The 18,702-nt window shown below is 38.8% G+C and overlaps 1 protein-coding gene across 2 annotated transcripts in view; it reads left to right on the forward strand.

The window, feature by feature from the left end:
• The window catches only part of BCKDHB (branched chain keto acid dehydrogenase E1 subunit beta), a 106,466-nt gene extending 95,231 nt beyond the window's left edge, over window positions 1–11,235 (forward strand). The window contains exons 10-11 of one of the 2 annotated variants that reach the window (XM_072333517.1): window positions 5,533–5,685; window positions 5,782–8,175. In XM_072333517.1, coding sequence (XP_072189618.1) covers window positions 5,533–5,673 — 141 coding nt within the window. In that variant the 3' untranslated portion in view covers window positions 5,674–5,685; window positions 5,782–8,175. Of the gene's footprint in view, window positions 1–5,532; window positions 5,686–5,781; window positions 8,176–8,920 lie in introns of those variants that run through there. The other variant, XM_072333516.1, reaches the window with a different exon arrangement.
• The last annotated feature ends 7,467 nt before the right edge of the window (window positions 11,236–18,702 follow it).

An 18,702-nucleotide genomic window follows, 5' to 3' on the forward strand; every position in this document is an offset into this window, starting at 1 on the left:
ATGTCCCTGTCTCTTGCGTCCCGTTCCCTTCTCCTGCTTTGGATTGTATGTATTATATACATACAATTTGATGGAGACAATATTCAAAATTGACATGCTCTGTCCCTTTCTTTTCTGGTAAAGATTCTCATACAAACAAGTCTTACCAAGCTTTTCTTTTCTTTTCTTTTCTTTTCTTTTCTTTTCTTTTCTTTTCTTTTCTTTTCTTTTCTTTTCTTTTCTTTTCTTTTCTTTTCTTTTCTTTTCTTTTCTTTTCTTTTCTTTTCTTTTCTTTTCTTTTCTTTTCTTTTCTTTTCTTTTCTTTTCTTTTCTTTTCTTTTCTTTTCTTTTCTTTTCTTTTCTTTTCTTTTCTTTTCTTTTCTTTCCTTTCCTTTCCTTTCCTTTCCTTTCCTTTCCTTTCCTTTCCTTTCCTTTCCTTTCCTTTCCTTTCCTTTCCTTTCCTTTCCTTTCCTTTCCTTTCCTTTCCTTTCCTTTCCTTTCCTTTCCTTTCCTTTCCTTTCCTTTCCTTTCCTTTCCTTTCCTTTCCTTTCCTTTCCTTTCCTTTCCTTTCCTTTCCTTTCCTTTCCTTTCCTTTCCTTTCCTTTCCTTTCCTTTCCTTTCCTTTCCTTTCCTTTCCTTTCCTTTCCTTTCCTTTCCTTTCCAAGTTTGAGATAAGTATGATAATTCAGTATCTCTTAGGTGTTTTGAAACAGACTAGATTAAGCAAGATTGTTAAAATGCTTCATTATGGTGTATGTCTGGATATTAAATGTTCTGAGATCAGTAAATATTCACTGTAAATAGGTCCACTGTTCATTAAAAATAGCTGGAGTAAATTCTTATGTTGGTCTGATTATGATTGCTGTAAAGGATGAGAATTAATTGGAATTAGGCTTCTGCATTTCATATTACAATGCTTTAGCTTTTGTGTAGTCATATTGGGCTTCATCTATAAATATTGTTTTATGTGATTCAGTCCTCTAAAGACAACATTTGCCATTAATTGTTTTTTTTATGTAACAGGTTAATAAATTATACAAAACAAATCCCCCTCCCCCAAGGACTTCTTTATTTCTAATTGCCAATGTGTTTTCTAATTAAGGTGTTTTCTATTTGGAAATCCAGAAATAAATAACTTTAGCAGTGAACTGTTTATCTGTGTTTGACAAAATATTAATTATGTAAATTCGAAGAGCTGGTAACGAATAAAAGCAAACATTGCAAGCTGTACTGTGTTATAAAAGAATTATTGCCGCGTGCTCTCATAAAAAGCAGAAAGCTCTGTGGTGGAATTAAATATAAAAACTATAACCTCAAGGGTCTTTGAGGAAGAGAACTATCACTATTAAAGCTATCAGGAAACATTTTATAGCGTTATTTTAAGTCGAGTCAGGCTAAACTACTGGAAAAAAACACCCTTCCTCTAAAACTGGAAACAAAAAAATAACTTCAAAATATCCCTTGGATGTATCGCACTGAATGCAGCTCATAGAAGTGACTGTTCAAAAGTATGTAACAAATATTTTGTCAAAGCAAATTCTGTTTAAGATTTGCAGCGTTCAGTGCTTGCAGCTGTCAATTACTGGTGCTACAATGGAGACATAAAAACTGACACTGCTTGGCTTTTCCCTTCGTGAATGTAAACTGTACATATTAGGGGATTTTAAGAATCAGAAGCCAAAGAAAGGTTTCATCCATACTTAGAGTTTGTATCCAGAAATCCTCCTTTTATGGAACAGGGATTTTATTGACTACCTCTTTGGAAAATCTCTATCTATATTTTGTTGTGTATAAATATGCATATTATTTATCTAGAATAGGATTCGTTTCATTCTTACAGTAGTAGATAATATACAGTTGAAATTTTGCAAGGGGAAAATATAGCTAACATAAATGTAACATTCCTCTACCAAATGAAACAGAATAAGTTTTCTTAACTGTTTGAACCCACACTTCAGTTCTGGACAATGGCATACCTGAATTAAAAATAACAGAAAAGGAAGTGAATCTCTAAGGTGATAGGAGTTTTCTCTGAAGCGTTCTTTGAATGTATACATGCTGAATTTTGCCATCTTATCATCTGTATATACATGTATTTCTTATAGTACAGTCTACAGATATGATGTAAAATTCAGAATTCTTCTTGAGAGAAATTTCACTATTGGATTAAACCTTTGCAAGCAGTCACTGAGTTCTTGGGTGTGAATCCTGCAGTTATTGTCTGCAGAAAAGTAGCCCTTCATGAAGTTTTCCTACAGTTTGTCTTATATAATGGGCCTTAACTTTATTTTGAATCTTATTTCTGTCACAGCAGCTGAACTCCAAGAGAAATATTAAAACTATCCGATCAGGTTAGTCTTTAAAGCTGAGTTTTGATTTGTCTCAACATCTAAATTCTGTGAAAAAAAGAGAGTTCACTGTTGTCGTATAGCAGCTCTGTGATATTGTTTAGGCTCTCCATCTCTTGTGGGTATCTGTAATGTTGCTAAATAAGAGTAACATGAGAGAGGAACATAAGATGTTGCAGAAATAACTGATTTTTTAACAGAAGTTTTCTCAGCTTCAGGAATAGTTGACAGGGAAGAATAAAAAAGGATTCCTGAGCAATGTCAATGAACAGGGAAAAATGAACTAGATCCAAAACATATGGAAATAAAAAGACCAAAGTAGGATATGTGATTATTGGTATCATTTCCAAATCATCTGTCTTAGTTACACATTAAATAGCATCATTTGCTGTTACTTATCGAAGTGTTTGCATATGGAAGTTCGTTCGCTATATGTGTAGGATGATGCAGATTGCCTTTTACAGAAGGAATAACTGGAGCAATAAACTCTTAAGTGTTTTTGTTACTGGCCTGATGCCTAAAAGCTCTTTCTCTAAACTGTCCCACATTGCTGCATTTTTCTATAAGATGCAGAAGGATGAGTAATACTTTCTTTCAATAATGTCCAAAATGAGTTTGTTTTTTCATCTCTTTTGTACCATTCCATATCTCTATAAATATCCGCTGTTCTCAGTTCTACATGTTTACAGTGATTTTGCACTGATTTAGCAATACTCTAAAGTCAAACCTGAGAGGTTCTCTGGTGAGAGTAAAGCACACACTTTAGGACCTTATTGAATGATACTGTGAAGCTAAAATTAACTTGGGTGAAGTTTTTCACATGAGCTAGAATACTATACTTTAAGGAAATATAGTGGGTCTGTACCAGCAGCAGAGGCTGTGTTTAAATGAGAATCCTGCAACATCTGGCAAATCCTTGTTTTCAACATTTATTCTTCAAATCAAGGCATGAGATTCTTTTGTGGTGTCATGTGTGATACGTTTGACTGATATTGTTCTGAATTTCAGAATTCAGAACTGTACTTCTGAGTTGTTTTGAACCCTTCCTAAATTCATGTCCAAGGTCAAAAGAAAGGAATGTTTCTGACTAAAACAACTTTATGGAATATAACCATGCATGTTACCAGAGGTGTTGAGTGAAATTCAGGGAAATGAAGGTAATTGGCAAAGGTCATGTTGATTAATTGAGGCCAGAATTTTACTTCTGCAGTTCAGAAGCGGGAAGAAGAGCAGTGATTTTCTTCTGTCTGATCTCTTTAAAATTAAGGCAATTTGGTTGTATTGCACTAATAACAGCTAAGTTTTCTTCTGAGCATTTTTCTCTAACAAAAAGTTATTTTTTGCTTTATTTGAATTTTGGTATCTAGTATATACTAAACAAGTGTGGGGTTTTTTTCATAGCTATTTTCAAAATGGGACTTTAAAGCATGTAACACTGAATCAGAAACCTGTAACTATTTTGCTTCAAAACCATTTAATTTTTAAAGATTTTTCCTAATGTCTTTCTCTGGAAGACATGAGATTTTGAAGTAGTCTCTCCCAAATAAGTACAGACTTACTGAAGGCTTTCAGTTCACATTTATTCCTCTGTAGAACAAGAACACTCTGAGCAGCACTAGCCCTTATTTGTGCAAATGGTGTGGGGTAAATATGCTAAATTTATGACTGTGCTCTACTATTACTCTTTTAGATATTGCACTATGCTTCTGCTTTTAGGCTTGTACAGTGGATGTCTTCTAATTTTCCTTAAACGGAGCTGGATGAGATATATTTAATATTCTAGTTATATTTCTCTATGATATGGTTGCACAGGTGCAAAAAATGTGGCACAAAAATCTGTGCAGCAGATGTCGCAGCATCCTGTTCTTGATCAGGTGAACAGTTGTTTTCCATACTGTCTAGCTTTTAGCACCAGCTGTGAACAAAAATCCATTTAAGATAGGCTATTTGATGGGCCAGTCATTTGTTTTTCAAGCTCAAGAGGGGAGATGGGTTAGAAATTTGCCTATAGACTAGACATTTCTTTTTGAATTATCATATATGTGTAATGCTTAAGAACTTCATCTTGTTTGCTTGCTTTGAAGAGTTGTGACTTCTTTTTTTGGGACCAAATGATTAGCTTGTGACAAGTGTATCTGTAATTCTCGCAGCCACCTGAATGTTTTATTTCCTTCAAAGAAATCTGACACTTCAAATGAACAGCTAGAGAAAAATTGTTATATCTATGGTGTGCTACAAGAACTTTCTATGCTGCCATATATCATGATGTATATAAAGCACAGTATGGTAGAGTTTGGCTGCCATGAATTGCAAAGCAACATTCACTGAAAATAGAGATGTCTTTAGTTTCTTAATTTGTGCACTCTGGAAAGCAAGTAGATATGCTAAGATATGGTGGAAAATGAAATAATAATTAACATCAACATTAGTTTGATGTGACAAACTACATTCACTTGTTGTCAGTGATTTATGCCTTTGCTCTTGTAGTTGAGACTAGCAATATTCAAACCCTATTGTATATTCAGCTATTACAAATGGGAACAGTTTATATGTATTCCCACAGTTTATTTTCAGATTAACCTGGTGCAATAGTTTGTGCCCTGGTCGGTTGAGTAAAGAAACTCAGTCATTGCCAAAGCTTATCTCTGATTAGAACAAAATTTGTGTTTATTTGTGTAAAATACAGGTTTTACTCATGGGGTTGGAGATGTGGAAATGCATTCAGGTTCAAATTCACAATTTCCACAAGTGCTTAGCACTTCAATTGTAGAAAGGTACAAATAAATTTAAATATGATGTTCATGTGTCCAAGAAATAATATGCACTGTTAGACTGATTACATAGATTTTCTATATGTTTAAAAGCTGTGCAGGAAAGAAACTCGTATTCCTTTGTTCCTAAAATATTTGTTTTTTGGCAGTATTTGTCTGGATGTATAGCAGATGTACTAAGTATAACCTGAGTACAACTTAATGCAGCACACATGTAGCAAATGAAAATAACATTAATAGAAGTTGTTATTTTAATATGGACCTTTGGGCAAAAGGAAGCAATGTTCTGGTCTGGACTACTTATGCTGTGATATAAATAGAAGGTTTCAGTTTCCAGGACTGTCAGTCTGGCAAAGTTCATTTGACCTCAATTTGTGATGCAAGACTCCTGCAAATAATGGCCTCACTAACATTTATTCTGTTTCTGTTAATAGGAGGAATGCTTTTTGAATTTAGAGGCTCCTATTTCAAGAGTCTGTGGCTATGACACTCCTTTCCCTCACATCTTTGAGCCTTTCTACATCCCAGACAAATGGAAATGCTATGATGCACTTCGAAAAATGATTAACTACTGAGCAATAACACAGGTGAGAAATACTTTTGTACAGTGGTAGTTGGCTTGTAAACTGTTTTAACAAAGTGATTGCAAGGTTTGGTGATATTCATTTATTTTTCTTTCATAGGAATTGCTTGTAATGGCTCTGGGCCTTCAGTCTGAAAAGAATCTGAATATTTTTTAGTAGTGCCATTGAAGTCAGTGTTTGAAATTAATTACCATCCTTAATAAGAAAATTAAATTTCTTGTATCCTGTCAAGTAAGATCGGATATATTTTCACCTATATTTAAAGACTATTATTTCACAGGAAAATCATACTGTTAAATTGTATTTTTCATTCTTTGGGTGGGCTTGTAATCCTGTGAAGTAGTAAGTCCTGATTTACACTGAATATATGCAATGCATGACAAATACGCACAGAACACTGGAAGTGTAGAAAGCATTTGTAGAGTTCTACAGTTCTATTCAAATATGGCTATAAGGCTTATATTTAATACTTGTTCTAAAAAATCTATTCTTCTGTTAAAAAATCTATTCTTCTGTCTAACTTGCGTGTAATGTGATTGCAGAGAGATTTCTATTTGTAGAGCCTTCAGGTACCCTAGCCTATGAAGTAGTCTATTGTTATCACATCTCTATTGTCTTTGTCTTTGATTTCATTTTAATACAATTCCAAGCAGTATTTGGCTGTCCGTTGGCCCACCACGACTTCAGAAATTATCAGGTGTTCTCAGTGTAGAACTCTTGATATTTATAATCAGAGTTTAATCGTCCATTGTGTTCTGATCTTCCTTTAATTAAGTAAATCGATAGCTTTTGAGATTGAGTCTCAATAAGAAAAGAACATACAGATGAAACCGTAACTGGCCAGTTTTCTTCTAGAGCAAAGAGATCCTCTAATAGGTAAAGGAATTTGTAGCTGTGGATGCTGAAGACTGTGGGTCACAGGTAGGCCCTATATTAGGAGCGCCCTCTTGTGTCCGTTTTTCTCAGACGTTAAGCTGTGAACTGGATTTAGGTCCAGGGGAGATAGTTGTCAGCACCTTAATGTTAATCTCATTCGTGCACATACTTTCCTCCAGGATGACTTTTTACATTTCACCATCTTTGTTTTCTGTGGTAGCTGAAAATGGAACTCCTGTATGCCCAATGGGAAATCTATGTAGTTCCCCATACAGTGTGTCTCCAAAATCACCTGTTATTGACTTACTGTAGCATTTCTGAGGAGAATATTGCAAACTCCTCTTTTGTAGAGCATGCTGTATTTTTCACAGCAGCTATTCTTGCCTTGTGTCTGTCTTTAATGTTTTCAGCCTGTGTTGACAGTGCCTCACGTGCACATGGTTGCCTATCTTGAGGCTGACATTACAGATTGTTTTAGAGTTTGACAATGCATACTGTGTAGCTGCCAGTGACAGAGGCAAGAGCAAAATCTGTGTCTTTCAGCAGCTTCTTAGTTATTAAAATTTATAGCTAGGTTAGGTGTAAGACAAATAGCTTCAAGGTAGGCATCTAGGTTCCAAACAGCCCTTTGTAGCTGGGAAAAAAAGAGAGAAGAGGCAGTGAGATTAAGATGGATGTGCAGTTCCTGGGTAGTGGTGTCTGACTGCTCACTTGGGGAGGTAAAAAGGAAGAGAAGAAATAGAAGAAGAAACAGAGGAGAGCAGACAACAAAGTGTATAAAACACACTCTTGAACACAAATATATTGAAGGGAGCTGTAGAAAATTGCCAAGTGGTTTTCTTTTACCTTTGCGGCTTTATCTACCATGTTTTCATGTTCTGGTGTATTGTTAAATTATGAATACTAAAGCTGCTAACAGATTACCTGCCTAAGAGTTTGAGTGTTTATGTAAGATGACAATGTTTCTATTACAAATTTAGCCTCTAAAATTATCAAGTTATCACACTGTTAACTTCATTATGGGACTTTTTTCTTTTCATTGTTTTTTTGTTGTATTAAAAAGTTTAAGCATGGTTCTTAAAGGTTTAAAGATGTTATGAATGAAGGAGGTTGATTTGTGTTTATTTTTCTTTTTGAGCATGTATTTGAGGTGTTGTCAACACCAAATGTGTTTTGCTCAGAATCAGTGCTACAGCTGGGAGAAGCTTGCAATTGGCAGCAATACTTGCCCTTTCTCATCCACTAACTTGTGCTGGGAAACAGCAAGAGACCTGTGAGATAGATAATTTAGTAACTGTTCTCTGCAGATAACTATTATTGCCTCTGTTATTAGGCAGTGCCTCATAAATGTTAACTTGAGGCTCAGGAATATTATCACTTCTCTCACCATTTATTGAATAAAATTAAGAGACTGGGCAATACATGCATATATTCTACTTGAGACTAATAGCCAGTTTTTTTTTAATCACAGAATCCCAAATGTTGTAGGCTAGGCAGCCTGCCTTTCATATTGCGCTGTCTGTAACCCATAGGATAAACAACCTCCAGAGGCTTAAATAAATCACAGCATTCCTAACTTATAATGTTTGGATGACAAAAGAATGCTGGATGACAATTAAAAAAAAAAAAAAAAAGAAAGAGAAAAAAAGAAAAGCATGAAAATGGCCAGAAAATAATGTCTTGTTTCTCAGTCCAAATTAAAGTTAACACAGACTGCTAGTGCTATGAGTTAAGATGGCTTTTTGCTAGATTGTAGCTAAGGGTCTTAATCTTGCTTTCAAACCTTCCTGAGAATCTGTATATTCTGTAGTAAAGGTATTGGCTGCAGGACTTTTCATCAGTGTAATAACAGATTAATAGGATATCTAGTAGAGCTCTGCCAAAAAAGCAACACTCTGCTTAGCATTCACATACTGGAGTGGGATGGAAGATACTTCTTTTCATAAATGGCAGGAATTAGTATTGCCTTCTCACTAGATAACAGCATTTAGTTACAGCATTTCTAATTTCTGCTCTCTGTTTGGGCAGCATTAAGAATGTGATGAAACTTTTAAGGCATCAAGTAAATACACTGTTAGAGTTTAGACACCTTGAGGTTTGGATGGTGTTTATATCACACTGCATAATAAGGCAACTTGAAGGAAAGCATCTCGTTTCACTTATCTTTAACTTCCTTTTTTACCAATGGTTAGAAATGTATTTATCCAAATGTATATCTGATATAGGATCTCTTCTTAATATGCCGCAGAGAGCTTTATACATTTAAAAAGGAAGATGACCATGAAGGATGGTAGGTGTTAAAACTGTGGATATTACTTTCTGCCTTAAGATATATAATTTATTTTGTTATCTTCTTCTGCAGAGCTAAGAGGAAAAAACAGGAAAATGCAGAAGTCTTCAAAACTTTTGGCACTTTCTAAAAGTGATTTTGGAATTCACATAGCAGACTGTTTTATCTGAACTCAACTATCCTTAGTATTTATCTTGGCTGATATTCAGAAAGCTCAAATCCTCATTAATTCTGCTGATTGTCCATTGGTGATGGACAGTTGATTGCTATAATAAGTAGTGTCAGATGTATTTAAAGGTATTCCAGATGTTCTATGAATGTTACACATTGCAGTGGTTCACAAGGTTACATCTCTAAACTTAATCGTGTAAATATTAGAAGCAAAGTTTTATTCAATAAAAGATATTATACAGATGTGGTCTCTTGGTTCTGTTATTGTTTGGGGAAATCCCAAAGAAGCTATTGGAATTTTGATTGTATTTTCAACAAAATAAGCCTTGGACAGCCAGACCTCTGGTGTGACTAAGACCCCTTTAACCTGTTTGTTGAGCTGTCATTCAGCTGACTGGAGTTCACATGCAAAATGGCCCCAAATACCGATTTTCCTTCTTGCAATGGAAATGAAAACTTCATTTTTTTTTCTTGAGGGAGGTGAGATTTTGTTGTGTCATCGTTGTAGTTGAGAAGCTCCATTGGTTCACCCCAATGCAATATCACTCTTTGATATTTTTCTTCTAGAAGTGGAATGTGTTTGCACGTGAGCTATTTGTTTAAAAACGTGCTGATACACTGCAAGATTCATGTTGCTGGTGGGAGAGGAGACACTGCACGTAACATTTTCTGCTGGTGGGAGAGCAGAGAAATGCAGAATTACCAAAAAGACTCTACAATAAAATTAAATGGTTTTTTTCCTACTCATTTAAACAACACTGAATGTCACAAAGTACAAAAGGAATTCCAGCCTTCCAGGCTGAGAGCTTCTGAGATCAGTGGAGGTTTGCCAGGATTTTGATAGTATCCTTTTTTTTTTTGTATGACAAGCTAAGGACAGAGCAAAGATGCTTGCTATGAAAGTTGTCCTCTCTTGTCCTACATTCCAGGACTGCTGAAAAAGCAGCAGATCTAGCACAGTAGTTTCAAAGCCTGTTAGTGAATTCCTTTGGTAACAGCTTTTCTCACTTTTCCACCACCTAAACTATGAATTTGGCAGTTCCTATCCTCTCTGTACAAATGAATCTATGTGTAATAACACGTTGCTTCATAATTTTGGAGAGAAGGAGTAGAGGGGTGAGAAGGTGGGAAGAAGTCTGCCAGTAGCCAAATAACATCCCTAATTAAGGGAGATCCTCCAGGGAGAAAGAGGAGTATCTTTTGTATCTGTTCAAGGCAATCCCCAGGGTGATGGTTGAAACAGCCCAGAGATGAAGCTCAGGAGAGTAACTTCACTGTGAATGTCAGTGGATATTCTCTCCCGTGCCTGTCCATCATCCATTCTGATGACCTGGGGGATTAAAGCAGATCCATTGAAATCCAGGAGAAACTTGGGTTTTGGACCAGCACTCTCAGGAGTGTTATCATAGGCGACAAAGTACTTGTGCCCACATCTCAAAGCAGCATCATGGGGCTACCAGGCAACTTTCGTCACACTCTCCCAAACCTCAGGAGCAATCCTTGTTGTCTGCTTTGTTGTTTCTAAGATAGGCTGATGCTTGCTTTCCAGTAGAACTCAGTTCAAAGATCCAGGTTCAAAAGATATTTACCAACGGAAGGTGCTTGATTATAATGCTCCCGGTCCTGCTGCCATGTTGTCTAAGATTCTGCATTCATAGTTTGTTGCCCACATTTTCTTACAGGAAGGAAAGGAAGAGGAAGACGTTTTATCGTAACACAACCAAAAAGTTATCAGTTAATTAATATTTCTGATCAAAATTACATTATCGGTCAAGTTTTCTGTCAATGTCTTCTGCCTGTAAGTCTTCTGTAAATGCTGTGCATGGAATCTGTGAGTTGTTTTAAATATAGTGGGAGCATTATGTGTTTTATATTTAGTCCGACATGTGGGGAACTGTTTCATTTTTATGAAGAAAAAGGAGTTTTAAAATTTCTCTTTGTAGAAAATGGGGAGATATTTTATTAGCTGTACTTCTAAAATGTGCTGCCACTGTATTTTAAAGCAGGTAAAAGAATTACAGTACTGCCAAATTAAAATGCGCTGTCTTGAATAGCCTTAATACTGTATGCTACTGTATGTACTTGTACTTTTTGTAAATACAAGCATTTTCTAATGTATTGCAGAGTTTAAAATCAACTTACATGCATGGAAATACAGAGCTAATGTATTTCTCAATAAACATGTAGAAAATATTTTATCTTAATGCAGATTGATACACTGTCTGAAGAGCATTTCTTTGTATTTTCAGCGAATTGCGATGTGTTATTTTTTAATCGTATACAAATCATTCCTCTCTCCTCCAATTTTGTAACAGAATCGTTTTTCCCAGGCAAAGCTGGTTCATATTCAAAGGTACGGTGCTGTTCCCACAAACCTGCCTAGATGGCACTGTGCACTCATGTAACCTCACAGGTGCTGCTGCTGAAAGAGTGTTGTGGAAAAATAATTTAAGGCTCTAATTGGAAAGGAAGGTGTATGCTGATACATACAAATAACTGTCTCATTAAATTCCTCACTAATATAAACCAAAGATGATTTGTGGTTGTTGTGGGTTATTTTTCTTTCCTTTTTCTTTGCTGCTAGGGTTTTTTTAATTAGATTAATAATATCATGCAAAAGATATGAGATGAAATAATGTCCAGTTTACCCCGGAATAACCTATTGGTAGTTTCACTACTACTGTCTCCTTCTAAAGAAAAATCTTGTCACTGCTCCTTTCTATTAGTACAGAAACTTAGAAATCTATCAAGTCCTGCTCATTTAATATTAATTGCTAGAAATAAATAATTACTGTACGTAGTTCAGTGCTGAAATTCAAGAAAGACGTACAGAGCCTTTGTGAGACCACAGATTTATTAACTGCAAAGACGTGTACACTTGTCTCCGTTCATGCAGCTAAGACCGTAGTGCCATAAAATCTTTGCAGTAATAAGCATTGCACTAATTAATTAAAAATAAATAAATAAATAAAAGATTTAAATCACTCGAAGTGTTCTCCTTTGTGTAATTGTGTGCTTTTACAAGAGAATTACTTGGTAGCATATTCTCACCATGGTAGCCAGGCATCTTGGCACAATGACGTTCCACTCTTATGGTCTGATAATCAATTCTGTGCTTATGAATCTTTTCAGGCAGCTATCTTGCTTCCATGGCTAAAAAACATTGTTCACAGTGCTCGGATGTATTGCTGAACTTCTGTTCTAGCAACATAACTTCAGAGGCAGCAACTGAAAGGCATCCATTCAACAAGCTGGCAGAGATTGTTATCATAGCAACTCATGGGGTTCAGTGAGCATTTTATGTTCATAACAAAATAAGCTGACACAATCTGTGAGTCCTGCCAGATTTCAGTAGACCTGAAATAAGGATGCAGTTCTTTTGTAGCTCTTCTGCTGCCTAGCAGCTCCACGAGGTACGTGTTTGTTAGATACAGGAGACATACATCTGACTGCAGCATAAACAAGAATTTTAGAGCTTAATTCATTTGCTTATGCTTTGGCTTCAAGTACCATTTGAAACACCCTAGTGTATCCTGCAGGGTCTCTAACCACCGCTTGCATAGGTCTGATGTGATATCTGCCAACTCCATGTGTATCTTGGGTTCTTTAGGGCATCTCAAATGGCACTAGGTGCTTCTGTTTAGGCATATAAATGGAGCCCTTTGTTTTCTGGGGCTTGGATAGCTGATACCTGACTATTTTTCTCTGAGCTTACATAAAGTGCTAGTGCTGAGATTAGTGCATGCCTCAGTTTTCAAAATTAATTGCTGAAGTCTCCAGTAAGTACATAAGATGGGATACGGGACAAATTGTGCATGTGAAAGAAAAGGTGGTCATCTGGGTGATGGGCTGACACTGTGCGTGGAAGTTGGTTCTTTTAGGAGAATAATTCAGTGCAAAATTCCAATCCTATAAATGTCCCCTGGCTGCAGCACTCAAAGTTTCTGCTGAATCTCAGAAGACCTGCCCAGCATGTGGGCAGGATCCGGTTCAAGTTCAGCAAAGTCATGAGGAACAGCGGTGAGTGAGTTAATGGGATATGTGGAAGGTGCAATCCCACTGCTTCCTGAAGGAGCTTGTGCGTGGGATTCAGCTCAGGGTTAAGCCACCTATATTTAAGTGCTAAACTATATATGTGTTTGCCCGAGCAGAGCAGTTGAGTTTTTAGGGTAATCTGACTCATGTGGTAAGCTGAACTGATTGTATTGACTCCCTCATGTTGTTCATGCATAGTGCCAAATAAGAGGCTGTAGTGTATCCTGCCCGGCCTTCACTTGGAAGTCTGGATGGGTTCAGATCTCCCATAGGTCCTCAGTCACACCTTCTAGCGCAGGTCTTGCATCTCAGTCATTCCCAGCATCTCTGCTTGATGAGATCTAATTCTCCAGCAGCTGCAATAGAATCACAGCCCAAAAGTGAATGGTGGAGTTTAACTTCAGCTGAAATTGTCCATTCTATGCTCTTGGCAGGAGGGCGAGAGAGCAGGTGGGTGCTGGGTGCAAGAAGCTGGGAGAAGGTCTGTCCCTCATCCTCCTGGTGCTGTTTCCACTGGTATGTAATATGCTAGTTGTCCCCACTCCTGTACCAGGGGACTAAATGTTCTCATTAGCCACAATGATTAATTTGGTCATCACGTTTGAATATATTTCATATATTCATATTACAAGTGCAACAGTGAGTCATTTCCACCTTTGGGTTTATGTTATTCACTTTGAAATATTTGTAAGTTCTTTTGTTGCCTTTTTTTTAACCTAGTTTTTGTCTCTTCTGGGGAAAAAAAAAAGCCAAAACAATCATCGGACATTATGGGCAGAAACTTGAATCTGTTCTTGCTCATGTAGGTCAGTGGATAAGTATTCCACAACAGACAGTAATGTGCCATCAGTGTTTGAAAAGGATTCCCTGTTGATTCCTGTGTCTAGTTAATTACTTTTATATGATAATTAAATCATTCCCATTTACTCGCTTTCCATTTGCTTGCAGCTGAGTGCTTGCTGAAAACAGAAATTGTCTGAATTTGTTACGCCTGCTGTTGCACTGCTTTTACAGTGTTAGCAAGCTCTGCAGTGTGTGAGCTGCTTCTAGCTCCAGTTTTGTGCATCCCAAGCAGATTTTAGCTAAGTGACCTGGGCTGCAGATGGACAATTTCTTTCCAGTCCTTTCACCACAGCCCTTACCAGCACCCTGGTGATGAGGCGGTGCAGCTGAGCGTGGCTGTTACTCTCCAGGCAGAACTTTTTGGTTAACTATGCTGCGCTTGTCCCAGTGGAGAGCCTGGTGCTGGTGGAGGAGCACATCCGGAGGGGCTGGAATCTTCCTTTAAGTGTTGGGAGGAGCTAGCAGAGACAACACTGATGCTTCTAACCAAACATTAGCAGTTTGGTTTGTCAGGGCTCTGGCATAAGCCAAATGAATGGTAAAGCCATTGCCCTCTTCCCTTCATGCATAGGACCTTACTGAGGTGTGACTGATGGAAGATGATGTCAGCCTGTGAAGTGACACCAGAACCCTGAGAGTCCCTTTCGGTTCACCTTGGGTCAGGTAAGGAGCAATCACGCAAACAGTTCCTCTGTCCGAGCTGGGGCAGTGAAACTGCATGGGTGATATAGCGATGGCAACCTTCATTGGGTGACAGAAGGACTCTGTACAATGACAATGCAGGCAGCAGCCCAACAGTGCCTTCATCCAGCAGCTGAGTCAGAGCAGCCTGATACATGGCAGGCAGGAAATAAGCCGTGACGGAGACAGATGGAGGAGCCAGCTCATCTCTGCAAGCCTGGAGACGGACCTGGCTGGCCTTGAACAGCAAATCCAGGTGGTAAGTCTCAATGGCAGGTGGGATGTGATTGCACAGAGGAGGCATTAGGGAAAGATTGCTGCTCAGTGGCAACCTGGGACCTGGCAGGCTCTGAATGACTCAACACCTGCACACATTTGCAGTGCAGTACTGCAGCTTTCTATGTGCTCAGATTGCTCAGCTTACTCCAACTCTCTATTTGCTAACCCAGGGCATTGTAACAGAGGGTCAGCTTAAATATGATTTTTGCTTGTTTGGTTGGTTGGTTTTTGGCTGGTTTATGCAGAAGATGTGGGGAGGGTACCTCCAACAGGATCCATGGATGCAAGCCAGCACTGTAGGCTTTCCTTACCTGGTGCAGAGCAGTGCCTCAAGTCCAGACAGGACACTTGAGAGGTATGTGTCACATAGTGTGGTTTGGCTCAGTTTTTTTGTCCCATGAAAAACACCAAGCTTGTGCCTACTGTGATGCTAAAGCTCTAAAGTCTACAGGCATGACATCAGGGATGTCCAAAGATGCCTCTCAAGTGAGCAGTGAGGCAGTGGAAGAACTAAGCACAACCTTGTTCCAGTGCACTTTGAATTGGTTATTGAGCCATTCCTCATTTGGTGTTTGCTTCTCTTAAGGTAGCTGCAGCAATGGCTGGTGAATGTTCAACTATCAGAGACTTGAAGAGCAGAGATGATCTGCAGTGTTTACTTCCTTTGACTGTCCCTCAATCCTTTCCTTGCTGGCTTTGTTCTTTGACGCAACCAACCAATGCTCCCTGTAGCATGTGGGAAACTGCTGCTCCATGGAGGGACTGCTGGTCTCAGCCCCAACCCCATAGAACCAAACAGTTCATTTCATCATTGCAAGAACTGCCTGTGCTCAGCCTGCTGTTTTGGGGAGGGTGATGCTCAAGTTGTTGGTATGGTTAAAACAATCTCAGTGAAGCATAGATGTAAAAGCAAACTGGAATTTGTGTGTGTATGTGTCTGTGTATCTGTACATACTCATCGAACAGAGTGAGGCTGCTCTTGCACCAATCTGGCTCCCTGAGACTGAAGTTCAAAGTCCTTTCCCAAATGAATTTAATTATTTATATTTTTAAAGCCAAACAGACCTTGGGTTTTAGTTGTTTCCTTCCTTTGCGTTTCCAGCATCTGTCTGTATCCATAGATGAATCTTTATGATCAATCATCAAGGTATGAAAAATGAAGCCATTTCCTAAGTGGGTTCTTTGGATTTATCTGCTTATTTTTTAACCAATGGGAACTGATAAATTATTATCTTATTGCTTCCTTATGGGACTCTTCAGTCCCTTCACTAACTGGTGCTGTGCTGAGCAACCTGCTAGCCAAGCCTCTGTGCAGTCCCTTGTGGTGAGGTGAGCAGTGGGGTGGGGATGGCCTAGAAACATTGCCAGGGAGAATGAAAACCATAAAAAAACACCATAAAAACCCTACAAATCTAAAAGATAAAGTGACGAGTGTTGTTTTGTGCACGGTACACTTGGAGACCATCAGTGCTTCCAGCCCTATCACTGTGCTCACCAAGATGGTGGCTGGGCTAGTGCGGGCCTCGCTATTCTGCCGTGCGTCTCTTCAGCTGGGTCAGGTGGCTGAGGGAGCCCAGTTTGCAAATGCTCCCATGCTTCTGCCTGGGAATAAGTGCTTAAGGACACCATCTTCAGCAACAAGCTGTGGCAGGCTCAGTTTGCACTCAGTCCCTGTGAGCTCACCCTGTTGGGCAAGGAGAATTTCAGGCTTTTCTTTGCACATCTTTCTTTTCTACAGCAGTTAAGTCACGTGGGTGGGCACTCTTTGGCCTCACCACCTGTTGTCTCCTCTGCCTGCAGTGAAAAGTGTCCTCTTTCATAATGGTGGAATACTGAGCCATCCCCTGCCCTGAGGTGTAGGCTCCTGACCTGTTTGTTTGCCAGCCCCACCAAGAAGGAGCAAGCTGAGCTCGGCTGGCAGCTATGAGGCTGCTCCCAAAGCAGCCTACCATAGTGGCATTTGGCAGGGCTGGCTGGGACTCTGTGCTCTCCTGATAAGCTGGATCAGAGATGAAGATCTGTGGTATAAGTCCCATCTGCCTGAGGTGTATTTTAGGCCTTTGGCACATTCACTGCTGATGGCACGTGTGTGTACTATATATATATGCTTTGGTGTACAGTGTGCTCCAGGTAACTGAGTATCGTGGACAAAAATAAACGCAACAAAATATTGCTCATACATGTTTAGAAGACTGTATATAATCAGGCTCTCTAGCTGTGTCTCATTATCTGAAACGAGGTGTTAGAAACATCTCAGTCAAGATTCAAGAAAGTGACAAAATGTGGTGAAGGCTATAAATCATAAACTACAAAGCAAGCCCACATCTTGCAACAAAAACTGCTTTATTCAGACAAGGAAGTGCACTTAGGAGTAACTTTAAATAGCAGGCATCATAAAAACTCTCTCAAATTCTATATAATTTGACATAATTAAATGTAGGTCCAACTACAATTTACTGCCTTGTCCCTTGTGCCTACAATGCTGATATTCATCGTAGATGTGAGCTGTTTATTTCAGTGAACACTAACCCACCCTTGCAGAGCTCAGATTATAATTATGCCGTTCCCAAACGTCAGTCACGATCACTGCAGTTGCCTATTTGCTCACAGTCAGAGCCAGCCACAGGCAGAGAGGCACCCACAGCACACCAGATGCAAGGGCATGCAGGTATCTATGTGCTGAGCAAGCTGAAATCCACCCACTGTCTTTGTCTTCCTTCTGGACTCGAGTTGGCTGGAATGCTCAGTTTCCCTTCATGTTTTGTTCCTCCTATCCCTTGCCACAGCCCTTACATTAACCTGGGAAGAGCTGCTGGACACAAAATAGAGCAAGCTGCCCCCAGACTGTCTCACCTGTGGGTTGTGAGATGGTGGGCTGCTCGGGGCCACTGAGGGCTGTATCTGTGGCAGTATCAACTCATCAAGAGCATTGTTTGCATGTGGGGACCCTCAGCAGCTATTGCTAAGCTCCCCACTGAGCTGCCAAAAGCAACCAGCAGCACTGCTCTGCTTTGGAGCTACAAACAAAAGGTAGTCATTGGTGAAGACCATGGCTCAAGGTTAATTGCTGTCACCTTTGCAGTGCTCTTGGTATGCTGGAAATGTTACAGGATGTGCAATGATGTTGGTGAGATCTTTGTCTATGATGTCCAAACACCAGGGGAGTACAGGTAAACCTGAGAGTGGCTGAGGATCTTCTTTCTCAGTAGGGTCAGCTCAGTCACCTTAAGAACTACCTTGTCACTCATGTTTCTACTTTGGGCTTGAAATAGTATAATCTGTACATTGTATACTGGTACAGATCTGTGTTACATATTCTCAGACTGGGATATACTACCAGATCAACTATTCTATAGTTGGGATGTAGTCTACACATATTACCAATGTTCAGCTTAATTGCTTGCTCCTCCTTTCATTCCTTATCTCGTCGTTGTTAGAAGGAAGAATGTGAACAAGAGGCTTCTCCGGTGATTTATGTTGAGAACATCTAAAAATATAGCCAGCAATGTTCTAAACTAATTCTTTGATGTCAACTCAACACCAAAGTTGTTTTAAGTCCTGATAAATCCTTCTGCACTTCCAAGTCTTTTCATTTCTGTGTTTTGCTTTTTGCTCTCTTTGAAAAAATGTGGGGGGGGAGAAAAAAAAAAAAAAAAGTGAAAAAATACACTCAGTTGAAAAGTGCCAAGTTTCTGTTGGTTTGCCAAATGCTGGAAATTCAACCAGATAAATGAAGTAGAAGAGAGAGGTTTTAGTTTTGCTATTCTTAAAGCCACTGCGTGGAAGAGTGCTGCCACATGTAATAGAGCAAGAGATTTTTTCCCAGAAGATAATTGTGCCAGTTC

This window comes from Excalfactoria chinensis, chromosome 3 (assembly GCF_039878825.1).
Source record: "Excalfactoria chinensis isolate bCotChi1 chromosome 3, bCotChi1.hap2, whole genome shotgun sequence".
Lineage (NCBI taxonomy): Eukaryota > Metazoa > Chordata > Aves > Galliformes > Phasianidae > Excalfactoria > Excalfactoria chinensis.